This window comes from Buteo buteo, chromosome 15, assembly GCF_964188355.1.
Source record: "Buteo buteo chromosome 15, bButBut1.hap1.1, whole genome shotgun sequence".
NCBI classification, from domain to species: Eukaryota; Metazoa; Chordata; class Aves; order Accipitriformes; family Accipitridae; genus Buteo; species Buteo buteo.
Genome location: NC_134185.1, coordinates 31485081 through 31501099, shown reverse-complemented (window position 1 = coordinate 31501099; position 16019 = coordinate 31485081). Strand labels below are relative to the sequence as shown.

At 38.4% G+C, this 16019-nt stretch overlaps 1 protein-coding gene across 10 annotated transcripts in view; it reads left to right on the top strand.

Moving 5' to 3' along the window:
- SOS1 (SOS Ras/Rac guanine nucleotide exchange factor 1) overlaps positions 1-16019 on the top strand; it is a 53338-nt gene that overhangs the window by 18820 nt on the left and 18499 nt on the right. For 9 of the 10 annotated variants that reach the window (XM_075047001.1, XM_075046996.1, XM_075046998.1 and 6 more), the window contains 3 exons: positions 2032-2142; positions 2249-2347; positions 15013-15140. In XM_075047001.1, coding sequence (XP_074903102.1) covers positions 2032-2142; positions 2249-2347; positions 15013-15140 — 338 coding nt within the window. The remainder of the gene's footprint in view (positions 1-2031; positions 2143-2248; positions 2348-15012; positions 15141-16019) is intronic. The other variant, XM_075047000.1, reaches the window with a different exon arrangement.

Here is a 16019-nt window from a genome sequence, read left to right as displayed (position 1 = left end):
GGACTCAATGATCCTAAGGGTCTTTTCCAACCTAAATGATTCTATGATTCAAAAAGAAATGAGCTTCCCAGGTGTAATGTAGAAGCATTGTCTAGGCAGGTGGAAGTGGTATTAAGAGGGCTGCAGCTCAGCTGGAGTTAAACTTGTTGAGGAATGTGAAGCAAAGCAAGAAGGGCTTGTATAGGTAAAATAGTGTGAAAAAGAAGATGGTAGAAAATGCGGCTATTTTGCTCATGGGGTGAGAGACCCTGTGCTGGAGGACATGGAATGGACTAAGGTACTCAAGTCTCCTTTGCTTCGTCTTTAGTGGAAGGATGTGCTTCTAGGTGTCCCAATTAGGCCTGCTACTAAAGATTGAGGGAGAGAGGTGAAAGTCAAAGATCAAGTTAGGGACTGTTGATCTAAGGTGGATATTTGCAAGTCTGGGGCAGGACAGGGTGCTGAGGCAGCTGGCTGATGTCATTGCAAGGCCACTGTCTAGAATTCTTGAAATTTAGTGGTGATCTGTGGAGGTCTCCAGTGACCGGAGATAAAGCGTTATTCTCAATCTCAAAAAGACTGAGGAGGAGGATCCTGGAAACTAGAAACTGGTCAGCCTCTCCTCAGTCCTTAAAGATTAGCAAATCTTTCTGGAATTCACATCCATCCATGTGAAGGACTAGAAGGTGATTGGCAACAGCCAGCACAGATTTCCAAAGGACAAACTGTACCTGACCAACTTGACTGCTTTCTAAGAGGAGATGGCTGGCTCCATGGACAAAGGGAAGAGCGGTTAATATCGCTCATCTGAACTTAAGCAAGGCCTTCAGCACAGTCTCTCATATTATCCTTATAGTCAGCTTGGTGAGATGTAGACTAGCTAGTTGAGTTACAGAGTGGGTGGGGAAATTGGCAGGACTGGCAGGCTTAAAGGACTGTCATCAGCAGTACAAAGTCCATCTGGTGGCCAGTGGTTAGTGGCATTCCTGAGGGTTTGATACTGGGACTGATACTGTTTAATGTCTGTATTAGTGTTGTGGGAGAAGGTCTGCCTCATCAAGTTGGTAGGTGATGCCAAATTGTGGGGAGACACACAGGAGGACAGGACTTCTTGGGGGACCTGACAGGCTGGAGAAATAGACCTACAGGAGCCTCATAGAGTTGAGTAAAGGCTAACGTGAAGTTATGCACCTGGGACCAAACAACCCCATGCAATGGTCCAGCTGCCTGGCTGAGGAACAGTACTGTGACGGGGCTTGTGGAGATCCTCAAGGAATCAGCAGTGAAGGCGAACTGCCTACTAGGTTATATTAGGAGAAGTGCAGCTGGCATGTTGAGGGATCACTTCTGTAGCACTTGACACCACATCTGGCATACTGTGTCTAGTTTTGGTCTTCCTAGTACAAGACACACTTATACATGAGGGTTGCCATGATGATTAAGGAGTTGAGGCCCGTGATATACAAAGAAGGTTAAGAGTGCTGGGTTTATTCAGTCAGAAAAAGAGAAGTCTGAGGAAGGAGATCTTATTGCTGCCTTCAGTTACCTGAGTGGAAGGCGTAGAAAAGACTGAGGCAGGATCTTATTGGAGGTTCACAGTAGAGAACTGTGAGGTAAGATGAGAGAGAGCATGTGAATGGTAAAAAGAGTAATCCTGATTAGATACTGGGGGGGAAAAATCTGCAACGAGAAAAACTGAACATTGGAATAGGCTGCCTAGAGAGGCTTTGGTGCCTCTGTTCTTAGAGGTACTCGGAACTCAACTGGATGAGACCCTGGGCAACCTTAGCTAGCTTTGACATTCAATCTGGCTTTGACCCTGAGGTGGGCCCTGCTTCAAAGAGGAAATTGCACCAGTTGACCTCCAGAGATCTCTTCTAGACTGAACTACTCCATAACTCTGTGCACGTACAAGTATTGATTCTTCCCTATAGGTGTTTTGGAAAAAGTATGCAGAAAAATCTCTGCTCTGTAGTGTATGTATTCTCTTTAAGAAATACAAAGTTTAGATATTAAATCGGTTTTGTAAAATTGTTCTGTATTTCTTCTTAGGAGCTAGCATTTGATCCGTATGAATCATATGCACAAGATATTTTGCGCCCTGGTTTTCATGATCATTTTCTAAGTCAATTATCAAAGCCAGGAGCAGCATTTTATTTACAGGTAACTTTCTTTTAAGTGAGCCATATTATTGATATTACTTTAATTACATTATATTGTTGCTTCATTATGTTTATTGTTTTAAGACTGAAACTTATTTTGTTTCTAGTCAATAGGTGAAGGCTTTAAAGAAGCTGTTCAGTATGTTCTACCCCGGCTGCTCCTTGCCCCTGTTTACCACTGTCTTCATTATTTTGAACTGCTAAAGGTAAGAACATTGTGTCAACCTGATGTTTTTTTCACAGTTCTCAGTGTTGGATACCAGAGCTTTGTGTGCTCTGTTAGGTGTAAAACTTTTTACTAGAATGTGAGTAATAAAACTGCTATGATGAAAGAAAAGGTTATATGCTCTGGTGCATGCTTTAACTAACTGAATATCAGCTTGTAATTTCATGGAAGTTTTGCAGCAGCTAATGATTTGTGTTGAATAATTAAGTTTCTATTAATTTAGAAAGCAATCGAGATCTAGGTACTCATATTCTTGGAGTGGTTGCTTCAACAGTGGTAAGAGATAATGGCAAATGGCTGTATTACAGAAAATGTCCAAGGCTTTCTCGAACTGTTACTTTGTAAATTTAAAATAACAGTAAGATTTCTCTTCAAACTTCATTTTATTTTCATAAAAGCTTCAGTGTTCTTGCAATGCTCATCCCATGGTGGTTGTAAAGGTGCTATCCTTCCTTCAAAGGGAAGGTTTGGTTGATATATACACTTCTTGGGCTTTTTGTAATGAGACCTCACATTGGTAGGGTAACAGTAAAGACTCTAACATACACATGTAAAGAAAATTGCTACAGAATATTTTTCTGGGGCATTTACCAGTTAGCACTGAATAATAATCTTTAAGGAGTGTAGAGTATTTTGAGGAAAACGTTCTAATAGAATCTTCATTTGGACTTAATGGAAACTCATAAGGGATACAATGTTCCAAACTTAATTACTTGGGGAAATTTGGATCAGAAGTAAAAAAAAAAAAAAAATCTCACTTGAAGAAATCTGGGTGTGTTTTTCTTGAATGGTTGGTTAGTTGTCTTGGGATAACCCAGTAGTTAGGTCATTTTTGAGTCTAAGTGTCTACAGTTTTAACACCATTTTTACTGATTTAGATCTACACATACAGCTTGGGCACGTAGCTTATCTAGTATAACATGCTTTTTTAAAATTTTGAAACGTATGCTTGATCTGTTTGTCTAGCTCATGGGTTTGGTCTGACTTTTCAGACATTTAACATATTAAGCATTTCCTTTCATGACAGTCCATTGGAAGGGAGGTATGGTGCAGCTTGTCTGCATTTTGTATGATAAAGACTTGCACAGACATAAGGTTTCTCTGCTCATACTTTTGTCACACAGTCTCGAAATGCAGTACCTAGTGGCTTTGCATATGTGCATGTGAACATGGTATTGTCTTATGTAATAGACAAAGCATGAAGGATTAACGTTGTCTGACGCACAGGCATCCTGGGTTGCTTCTTGTCATTGGTAATTTTAGTGGGGGAAAGAGAGCGTGTGTGCTTACAGAAGTACGGAGCAGCTCATGTTTGCCTATTTTAGGGCAAGCTGGAGTCTAAGCTAAGCCCAACTGCAAAGGTTATCAATCTTTTTTGGAACTCCTTACCTATGCTTCATGTAAAATTCTTGTCTTTTCTTATTCATGCTCTACACACACACCCTCCACCCTGTGTAATTCTGATATTGTTGGGTTGGATTTTGTTCTGTATATGATAACCTTCCAGGTTTTCTTCCCACTGTGTGGCTCATCTCACATTTTAGTGAGACACCCATCACTGTGGTTTGTCAGATGCGATACATGTAATGGGCAGTGATGGATAATAGGAGCACATGAAGAGAAAGACAGTAGCTCTCACGGCAGTAGCTTCATCTGTCAATTAGTACATATATGTGCCCACAGCATATGAATCCCTCCCTCAAGTAGTCTCTGCTGGCAGTAACATTTTCTTCCTTATATCTGGAATCTTCAAACAGATTCCAGCTTGGTTATACTTAAAAATGGCCTTACGGAAGGGTATTTGCCACAGAAGGGTATTCGTAGAATTATTTAGCCATATAATCTTGACACTTGCACTGATGCAAGGTTGTATTGAATTCTTTTGTATGGTGAGAGACCTGATTTAGTGATTGCAGGCATATCTATGAGCAATCAAGTTAAAAATGCTATGAAAATGGATCTCTTTTATATCAAGAGACAAAATGTTGGCAAACTAGTATGTGGAAAAACCCACTTTATTTCTGTTGAATATAGATATACTGAAGGATAAAGGGGTTAGCATTTTTCTTTGAGCTATGTTGTGTAATCTTGCGTACTTTGAAGTTATCTATTTAAAATGCCTCTCAAAGTTACCTTCTAACTATGCAGATTACAAAAAAAGTAAATTTCTATCCACTGATGGTTATCCTATTTAGAAATTAAAGCCCTCCTGAAGTTTGGCAGGGCACCAGGAATGCACAAATACATATTCTATTTTTAGCTGAAGCTCCTCGCTGTAACTTTGTTGGAAAACTAGCATATGACTAAGGGCTGTGTTTTCCTTCAACCAACATGAAAGTCCCCAAACTTTTACATAAGAAACTAACTATATAAAATAGCAGCTTCATATGAGACTGTGCTTTTCTGCAGATTTGCAGATAATAGGAATGGGCTTTTCTAAATCATAGAATCATAGAATTCTGTGAATAGAAATGTGGACTCTTAAGTGAAAGGTGGGGTGGTACAAATAGTGCGGTTACTTATGACCTTGGGTAATTGAAGAAAGACGTTTACAAGATATTTAAATTGAATCGGGCACTGTTTCAGATGCTGTAAATTTGTGTGCATGTGTGATACTCTTTCATTTCTTTGGGTAAATAGAAAATTACTTTAAAATTCCTTTTTTTCCAAGTAGGAATGGCTCAAAGCATATATAAACTTTGCTTAGAAAAAATAACATGTTCTGAAAAACAGGAGAGCTAGATAGATTTGATCTTCTTAATTATTTTTTTTTTAAACCAAGTGCAGACTTGGCTCCCATGACTTCTGAATGGAAACTTCTTGTCTCTTTGCAAATATTTTTTAGTTGGAATTCTACCTATAATGATGTTAAATTCTCCGGATGCTTTCGTTTTGCAACAGCATCTAGTGTGTTTTATTTATTTTCTCAAACTTTGTTCTTAGATGATAAATAACTTGCTAGTCTTTACTGACTGGCAATTCAGCTCAAGTAGAAATACTCCTCAATTAAACTTTTTTGTCTTTCTTTCACTATGCTAATGTAACTTTAAAAAAAAAAAAATCTGGTTTGACAAGGTCTTCCAAGATGAGAAACCACCCTTTTCCCAACCTGAAGATACTGAATTTGTTACATGTTGCTGGAGAAGGCATGGCGTGGTGAAATGTTAGTAGGTTAGGACTGGAGTATCTTTAGGTTGATCCCGTACGTCTCTTGCTGTGTGCGTTGTGTTGGGTAACACATGTCAAACTATTTTGGGCTTTCACTTCACTTTGATTCTCAGCCTTCTTTCAGCCAGGCTCACGGTCCACAGTGTAACAAATATAATGAAGTTGGTTTGCGATCCCATCTGTAAGTGGTGTAACCCAGGCCAGCATGGAGAACCACTGACTCTCAATTAGTTGAACTTCGGCAGTCTGCAAAGTTTTTACAATATCTGCAATTGTAGATCATTGTCTCAAAACACTTTCTGCATTGCTTGTATTTGGTACAGGCACTGTAATTAAAAGATTCTCTTGCTTTAGTCAATTCTTAAAGTCTTCAATTAAAAACAGAAAATCACAAATTCAAACTAGCTATGAATTATTTTAAGAAGGTATTTACTTGGTGCTAGCAAAGGATTTTATTTTCTGAAATCACTTTGTCTGGTGTGTTTCTTTCCAAACACAGTAACTTGTATGTACAATACTGTTTTGAAATAAATGTAAAAGCAGAAGTATTACTGTTATACATATATTTCTATTTAACTGCAGATGAGGATGACTTTTTTTTACATCCACTGGAGATAATGTGCAATTTTATGTCTCTGTGACAGATGAAGGCCTATCTGCTGGAGGAAATGTAGCTTGACCAAACTGTTGCTAGTGCGTCATAAGGACTGCAAAGTGTATTTGAGTGTTTCTTGGGAGAAAAAGCTGGGGTGATGCAAAATTGGTCTCAAGTCTAAGAAGAGATTTCCTAGAATATGACAGTAGGTGAAAAATTTAAGCAACTTCTTCATGTGGTTAAGCTATGAAGACTTATATTGCAACTTCAGTGTTGTAAAGGAACAGAAGTTGTGCCTTATGGTAGAAGTTGGAGGTGATACAGCCGGGTAAATGAGGTTCCATACTTCTTTCTTGCTTGTGTGGTTTCATTGACAATTCTCTTGCTTTTCTCCTTTAAATGCTAGTGAGTTTATGCTTTAAGTCAGCTGTATGTTTGGCAGCCAGAGGGAAGATGATAAGGGAGAATAAAACTTGGTCACACGTGTGTGTGTGTGCACTTTTTTTACAAACTTGGTTATTGTTAATCTAACTAATTGGGCTCTCTGAGGTAACTCTTTAATTGAAAAAGTTACTCAGAATCTATTGAATTTTTTCTTTCTAGCTGTGGTGCTCATTGATGGATTTCCTATGTGTATGTATCAGAGATACATATATGCACATGTGTATCACTTTATTTGTCAACTTGACAACATGACTTATGTCATCTGTTATGGAGTTGTGATGGGGCTGTATGTTCTGTTGTATAGCTTTTTTCTTTTTACACAGGATGTATCTGGGCTCTTGGGAAGCAGATGTCTCTTTCCAGGGAATTTTCTAATGAGAAGTGATTACCTCGGAGAATATCTCTTTCCATTATCCTGCCAAAATTGCTTTTCTACAAAAGGTGGATAAAATCTAACAAAAGCAAAAGTAAAAAATTCCTCCTTGCACTTTGCTTACAGACCTCAGTGACACTTGAGCTGTGTTATCGTCAATCTGTTGTCAGACCAACAAATGCTGTACTTTGATATCTTGAAGCAGGGAGTAGGATGGCACAGGGCCAGACTGTTCTTACCTAGATTATGCCCTCTTTGGGGAGTCAAATGAAGCACTAACTGAACTCCAACTTTTGACTTCGCTTATGTGCTTAACTGTAGGGTTCCAGAGTCCTGCTTTCTGATCCATTTTCTAGGAATACCTGCAAGGCAAATTCTCCCTGGTACTGTAGGAATTAAGAGAGCTGTACTGGGGCAGGCTATTCTCTGGGGCTGGTGGTCTGTTCTGGTTTTCAATGACTGCTGCTAATGATGGTAGATAGCTCTTTATCTTACATGGCAGCAGTTTATGCTGAACACCCAAGGCCAAGCTCTCATGAAAATAGATGGTTGTTACAGGAACTTGGACAAATTTTGATCCTTTTTCCCCCCCTCTAAATAAAAGTTTCAACACAATCCATCAAGAATTGAATGTTAAGAAGCTTATTGTAGCTGAGATTTGCAACTCCTATAGGATGACATTAGTTTTTGTGACTGGCAGTTATGATATAGTCCTTGATACACTTGTATTGCTGTATAGTCTTTTAATAGCAGTAGTATATTTCCCTGTCCTCATCTCCTGCCTCCATTTCTGTCACCTTCTGTGCAAAAGGGGGATCCTCGGAGAGAGGTAGCACTACAGTTGAGACTTTCATATACTTGATTTCTTCATTGGAAATGTTTCTGGATGTGGAGTTGTGGATTTAGTCCCACTACCAGCATGCTTTCTCTGTTTGCTCTTATAGCAGTGGAGGTCTGTGTTTTCTGTCAATACTTTGATATGTTCAGTGGAAACTGATGGAAAGATGTAGGAAGTAACAAACATAAGTAAAACAAGCTGTATTCATGGTTTCTGTAGACCAAGTCTACAGATGGGATTCTGCTTGTCATCCCTCATTTCCTCTGCTGTTTTTTCCTTAAGCAGGGTTCCTCTTAAAATCAACAGGGTTCTACTGTTGCTTCCCAGAATGATCTCTGAAATCGTGAATTCATCTTACATAGCGTTCAAAAATTCATACATTTCTATCCACACATAGAGGTGCCATCCAGTTGAGCTTACAGCCTTCCAATCTTGGCTGGGAAAGATCAGAGTTGAATTGTGTCGAAGCAGTGAAAGTGGATTTTAATCCACTTTGGAATTATAAAAGAGAAAGGGAAGATGTTTTCAAATTGATTTTGTCTTTACTATGATGGAAAATTTGGGGGAAGAAAATGGAAGACCTCAATTACAAGTGTGGAAGCACATAGGTAAATATTTTGTGATATTTCGAATACTGATCTAACTAAATGTTATGAACTTAATTATGAATTTTAAATTTCTAATGTATTCTGCAGGTCTGCTAATAATGATGAGACAAACCAAAGTGACAGTAAGAAAGAAGATAATTTCAGAGCATGAAGGCTCTGGAAGGATCTGTGTGAACTTGTACATTTGTTGCAGAAAGGTAATGAATCTGCTGTGGAAGAGACATCAGCATATGCAAAAAAACCCCCCAAAAAAACCCAAACCATATTTTTGAAGAATGCAGACCAAATGGGTCTTCCATACTCTGAGAAGACAAGGCCTCCTGTGAACAAAGTAGCCATTTCCCTAGTAATGGAATCTGGGCATATAAAATGTGTATATGGCAGCTAGTAGCCTACAAAAAGTCTGAATGTTTAGGAAATGGTTTTATGAGAACATCAAGGAACTTATTTGAAAGCAAGACTGTTTTTGTATCTGTTCCTTGATGAAGGAAATGTTGGTTGTGTAAGCTCAATGAGAATTGCTCACATACGTGAATCCCTTCCCAGCTGCAGAAACTGAGAGCAAAAATACACTTCCTGCTGAGCAGACACCAGTTGAAATACCTAGCAGGCTGCAGTAGCACTTGAGCAGACCTAATCTGAAATACAGTCTGCTGACAGGCTGGGAATTCATGGGAATGCTAGTGGCAAATTGGCCACAATAAGAAACCTGTTACAGAAAACTTTGAACTGTTGAATTGGTGAAACATCAACTGACAGACTTCTTTGTGGTACACATTTCTGAATAGCTCTTCCTGATTTTTCCTCAGTGTCCATCCTGATTTGAAAAATGGCACTTCGAGTAGTGTAATTTATTTCTGAAACACTTATTTTAATTTCATTTCCCCAAATAAGAGCATCCACATCAAGTAATCAAAGTAGCAGTTCCTTAATTCATGTTTCTTTAGTCCAAGTGGTTTCACTTTTTTGGGCTCAGGTGAAGTTTGATGTACTTAAATTTTCACATATCTTTGAGATCTATTTTAAAGTCACATAGTCAAGCTGTGAAAGAACTGTGAAGCTTGTACTAAAAGTTGAAATGCTTCTTATTTTCCTCTGTTTTAATGCTTTACTTGTACAGTATGCTTCCTAATGGGCCAACCATATTTACATTATATGAGTTAAAAATTAATGTGAAATAAAAGATGAGGGCTTTTTTTGCTTCCCTTTTAAAATGTACTTCCGAGAGAATGCTGGAAGCTTTTTGTAACTATTTATCTGATATCTGAGGTTTGATATCTGACATGTTTATGTAAGATTATGTGATTTAATGTAACTTCTTAAAATTAAACTGAGAAGGCATAGTTAAACTTTGAGCGGAGAAAAAGGTTTTACCATTACTTCAGTAATATATTAAGTTCTGTTCCACTCTTAATGCAAATAACGCTGCTGTAATGTACATCTAAATAAACAGTTATATAAATGTATGCATTTTTTTACTGCACTGTGCTCAAGATTGTCTGAGTTTCTATGAAAACAAAATGACTTTTGAAGTTTCAATGCATTAAAGCTGTGTAAGTATGTCCAGAATTATGGCACATGGAGTTTCCTTTAAGCTTCAAGTGTGAAGTGCCTTTTAGATTGCTAGCATTTTCCAGAAGTGTATCGTGTTCCCTGCAGTTGTCCCCATTTGCTGTTCCAGATGATTTCCTGATGCTTTCTAAAAATCAAAGTTTCTGGCTATGAGAGCACTTTTTTCCCAGCATACTACTGCTTTGAGCTGAGGCTTTTTGTTATTTGGAGGAATTGCAAAAAGTTGGAAAGAGCTCTTGGGCAACTCAATGCTATTGAGCCAGCTTCCAGGATTGTTTTATGGCAAAAGGCCAGCAGACCTGCCTGCCTGCATTTGTCAGAGGAGAAACTCTCTTCATTTTTATTCTTGATCATAAAATAGCCTGTTTCAGGATTACCTTTTGGTAGATACCACATTCTTAGAAACATGTTGAAGAAAATGATGACGCATTAGAACAGAAGCTGGAGTAACTGGTGTTGGTGCACTTCAAGTTCTCGCGAACGTTGCTTACTTACATGTCATTTCCCTACAGAGCTGATAGCTCAGTCACACTACAGATCAGGCTTGCTTTACCAGCCATGCAAGTGTTTTGTTGCCTTGCTGTGGGCTTCAGCATGTCTGAAGAAATTACGTACTGGGTTTTGAAGAGGTTTCTCTGAAGCAGCACTAGTTTGAGCTCATTGTTCTGAGTACTTGCGGTGTGCAGCTTCCACCTGTAACATGGGACCACTTATGCGCTAAACTTCTTGGATTAATGTTTTGAGGGCACTAAGTATCGTTAGCACCTACAATCAAATGATCTTGGGTTAAGCTTAAATTAAGAAAATTTAACTGTGATTTCCCTGCCTCCCATATGCTGTTGTGTCTTTTGTGTATAGAAGCTGATTTGTGATCTCTCCTCCCAGATGAATTGGGGAACCTGCAGTTCACAAATTTCAGTGGTTAGATTTAGAATAATATTCTAGGAAGGCAGAAGTCTAGATTGTGATATAAGCCCTGAAGTACAAGATTTTATATGCATTGTGACACCTACTAGTATTGTTATACCTGCATTTTCTCATCATAAGTATAAATGTTTTTTCTGTCATTGTCTTTCTAGATAGATGTTTCCCTGACAGCATAAGAGAAGGAATAACATAGTCTAACTTTGTACCGAATGAGGAGGATTTCTTTTGTATCCATTTGGAATTTCCTGATTTTATAAATCTCTAATCCTTGTGTTATGCAACAGGTAGAACAAAATACCTTGTCTTCCACTTCTTGATATCTCTTCAGAGCTTGTAGCCTAGAATGTAGAGTACTTTTTTTTGTTAGAAACTTGCCTTAGCAGTCTTATTTTCCAAGTTTGTTTTCCTGGAATGGCCAGGATACCGTGCCTATAGTATTGTGAATCATTGCAGTCATTACAAACCAATATTTTCTCATAAGTTTTTTAATAAACACAACAATTAATACTACTGATAATCAGAAATCTGCATCTCCTTCCCATAATAATACAGTATTCTTCACAGGACACTTTATTTTTAAAAAAAAAAAAAAAAGCACACTTTTATTTAGTATCTATGCAATTCATTCATTAGGGGGCACTGCACAGCTATAGAAGAATCAGTGGGATTTGCAGAGAAACTTGGCTGCGTTTCCAGTGTTGCCATTTCACTTTCCATAAACTCCTCTTCCAAACTGTCTGGGGCCAGTGTAAGATGAAAGTCATTGCTGTAATTTAAGCTCAGTTCTGACTAAAGCTGGTTTTGATAGCAGTTTATGGTAATTATAGAATGCTAGAATATAAACTTTCAAATTCCGTTTCTGTGTGCAGAAAAAGTGTCTTCACAGTAGTTCACAGCACTGTCTGATTTGCCAGTTGTGTTGGTCATACACTTGAGAAGAGACATAATTTTACACACTACTTTCTAAATGTTAAACGTGGAGCTTAATTACACTCACTGGACTTTGATTTAGTTTGTATATACAGTTGGAAATATGGGTTACTTCCAGTGGGTCCTGATGGGGAAATGTTAGCCTCAAACAGTTTCTTGCTCTCCAGCCCTGTACACAAATGTGTTTTGCTTTTGGACATGGACTTTTCTGTGATGAATACCAAAATTTTTCTAACTAGAGGGAAATTGCTGTAAAAGGCATTTTGTAAACAACAATGGCGCAGAATGCTTTGCAGTAATGAACATTAATCTGTACCAATATGTTTCTGAAGAGAATGTACAGGGAGTAATTTTTTTCCAGGTATTCAAGTTGATAAGGTGCTACATTGAGAAAATTCCTGATTACTTAATAGGGGCTTATTTATCTGTTTGGTTTAGTGCTCCCCTTATATGTGTTAGCCTACACTTGCATGGGTTTCTTTTGAGATTTTTCTGAATTTCAAAAACTTTCTTCTTTTGGGATATGGGCCGGTTTTGTTCTGCCTTATGCTAGGCACCATGCATCTGTGTTAGTGTGGAGCATTTAGGTTATATAGACAGTATTAAAAATAAGGAAATAATTTCATAAGCTTTATTGCATGTTGAGCCTAGTTTTCACCAATTTTGTCCTGTCTTTTACATGCTTTTTGCTCCTTACCGTGTCTCCTGTGGTACCTTTACGAGCAAATGGCAGAATATTGTAGGATCTAATAAGGCTTGTTTTCAAGACTAGGCTAAACAATCTTGTTTGTTATTGAAGAGTAGCTACCCAGAGATAACAGGAAAGCCAAACTCTTTTGATGGAAGTTGGCAAAGAGGCAGTGCGCAAGGCAAAGAGCCTCCTTTGAACTCTTGTGCGGCAAAGATGCAAAATCTTAGAGGTAGTTAAATGTTTTTCTTAGCTTTCTTTCAGGACTTCTGCCAGTGGTGCTGCACCTGCCTCATTTATCTGAAGTCTTCTCTAAACCTAGATGATCTGCACAACTGAAGCAAAGGGAAGACGATACGTCTGTGTTAAATCTAGAGAGTAGAGGAATATAAAACGAGGGTAGTCTGTTCCTTCTTGGAGTGATGTATTCTCCCTGACACCTTTTGGGAAGTAACTCCTGTTGTGGTGCATTGTCAGGCCTATTTCAGTGGTTGTCTCATGAGTAGGCACTGATGCCTAATGCTGCTTAGGTCAAGAGTATGACAGATTACACTACATGAACCAAAGCTGCCTAGAATAAACCTTGTTGTCATCCTTATGGCTAAAAATGCAAATAAAGTAGTTCTTGGCATTGATAGCTATTGCAGTGAATGATTAACTCTTGTCAGGGGAAAAAAATTAATGCTATTCTGTGACCCATTCAAATGTTTAATATGAATATGTTGTGTTCAGTTGGATTTTGGAGGACAATAATTTCCATTTCACACTGGAAGCAAACAGCACATTTATACTGTTTCCAAGGGTGTCTTATTCTGGTCCACACAGCCTGTTGCTTCACTTGTACCACTTCCGTCAAAACCAATCTTTCAGTTGTGTGGAAGCAGTTCTTGGTGTGTAATAGTCTGAAACGCTTGTCTCTTAATAATCCTGTAAATAACTATCTCAGTTTTATGTGTAAGCCACAGCTGTACAATTTTTTTCACTAACTATAATGTGAAACGAAGATTTAAGATGAAAATCTTAATATCTGCCACATTTTTAGCCTCAGATGTTTGTTTTATAAAACTTATCTGTCACAGGGATAGTTAGGCACAGAATACTAGTATTAACCCTTCTTGTCCAGTTTTAGGTTATAACTATTACATTTTTTTTGTCCTTTAAGAAAAGCTGAGTTAGTATATGAAGGCATTAAGGTATCTGTGTATTCGGGGTGCATAAGTCCCTATCTGGTTTTACAAGCTGGCCATCGTTAGATGCCCCCATATTTTCTGATGAACAGCCAAGCAACCTCTCCATGGAGGAAGAACATTTACTTCTCCCCATCATCCCTCTGGTTGTTGCTTTTCCTCTTTGATTTTTTTTGTGTGAAAAAAATCACAGTCCTCGTGGATGATAAGCTGAACACAAGCCAGCAGAACACCGTTACAGCAGCGAAGGCCTGTACTGCTGCATTAGCAAGTGTGCAGCCATCGTGTTGAGGGCAGTGGCAGTTCCTACCTGGTCAGTACTGGGAAGGCTGTGTCGGGAGAACTGCATCCAGCTCAGGCTTCCTGTTGATGTTGGTGTACTGGAATTGGAAGGGCTTGTCAAGATGACATGAGGAACGGAGCACGTGATGAAGGAGAAGCTGGGGGAGTGGGCTTATTCATTCTGGAGAAAAGGAGGCTAAGGAGGAGGGGAAACCTTCCTGCTGTCTTTGACTGTGTGATGGGGTGGGGAGGGCAGAGAAATACTTCTCGCAGCTGCACAGTGCTTCCACATATTCCACTATGAAAAGTCAGTAAGGGAAATCCTGGATAAGCTATCAGGAAAAAAATTTTCACCATGAGGTATTTCAGACATTGGAACACATTGTCCAGAAAGGTTGTGGCCTCTCCATCCCTACAGCAATTCAAAACTCAGTATGGCCCTAGGCAACCCGATCTGTGTTGGCCCTGCAGTTGAGCTGGAGGTTGGATAAAATAATCTCCAAGGTCCCTTCCAACCTGAATTACTGATTAAACTGTTGTTAGTGAGGTGCGAGCCTTTGTAATCTTCTGTTTATAAGTGCGATCAAGGAATTTTGCTTAGCTTTTGGTCCTGCTTGCCTGTTACAGGAGTGTTTGTACAAACATACAGACATCCCACAGATTTGATCTTGTGCTGTAAAGTGATATTTATGGGGATCTCCTTCCTCACTTGTTTCTCTTAAGATTTAACACCTTTGATGGGTTCTTTTTTTGGAGATGTAAGGTAAATCAAACTAGTTTTGAGGTAAATAACGTGTGCTCTGGGGAACTAGTGACTGCTGCTCTTAATTTTACTGAGATTAAGCTCTTAGCAGACAGTTCTCTGTCTCACTTGTGTCAGTAATGCACCTGGTTATTTCATTAACTTTAATAACAAGCAGGAGCATGCAAAATCAGCAGATGGTTGGATTTCTTCTTCCTAGGTCAAACTCCTGGCTTTGCACATACCAAAAGGATTGTAACACTTTTTGTATTTGACTTTCAATGTTCACAGCAATTGGAAGAAAAAAGTGAGGATGAAGAGGATAAAGAGTGCTTAAAGCAAGCAATAACTGCCCTACTAAATCTTCAAAGCAGTATGGAACGGATATGCTCCAAAAGTCTTGCAAAACGAAGGCTTAGGTAAACATGTTTCCATTTTTCCTGCTCTCTGCTCTTAATGCTTTGCTATAAATCCAGGGCTCTCAGTTTCCTCTTTTAGTAAACAATGAACAAAATAGTTTGTGACAAGCCTGCTTTTTCAGAGGAAGTGACATCAAAGCCAAGATAATTTGTTATTGTTTTAAAAGCGTTCTAATTTCTATGTGTCCTTGCATACTGGTAGTTGAGATGTTCTGAGAATTCGCTGGTAAGAAGAAAGTTATAGCATTTGTGGGTAAATTATGCTCAGATAATAAATATCCACCTAAAAATATTGTAGAAGTACATTTCTGTGTGATTAGAAGGGAATGTTCTTGAATTTGAAACTAATTAATCTGAAGAGTTTTTTGTGCGATGGCTAGTTAAAATTATCACTGGGTAATAGAAATAGATGCATAGATAACTAGTACTTGATTGCACTGTTATAGCAAATCCTTGGATTATACTATCTGCTGTTTGATTTAATGTTAATATTTGTGCAGTTATCTTTGCTTTTGCTCTTAAAATTGTTTCAGTATTTCCTTTGCCAAACAAATTCTGTGCTGCAAAGTGTAATCTTTAGACTTGGACATGAATGTATTTAACAGCTTATTTTCTCTGAATGTGCTTCTTTCAAATTAATGAGGTCTAAAATTGTTTTGTTGGCTATGGAAGTGAGTGGTTTGTTAGGCAAAGAAGCACTAACGGTTTGCCTGCTTCTGATTGCTTGTGTTTAGGTAAAACATTTATTGCATAGAAGATAAGTAGAAAATTTATCAGATGAGGTACTTAAGAGAAACATTAGTCAAGGCTTGCAATGGTGCTGATACTGAGTGCTGAAAAATGCATTCTCAGTGGAATTCTTATCACTCAGAAAGATGA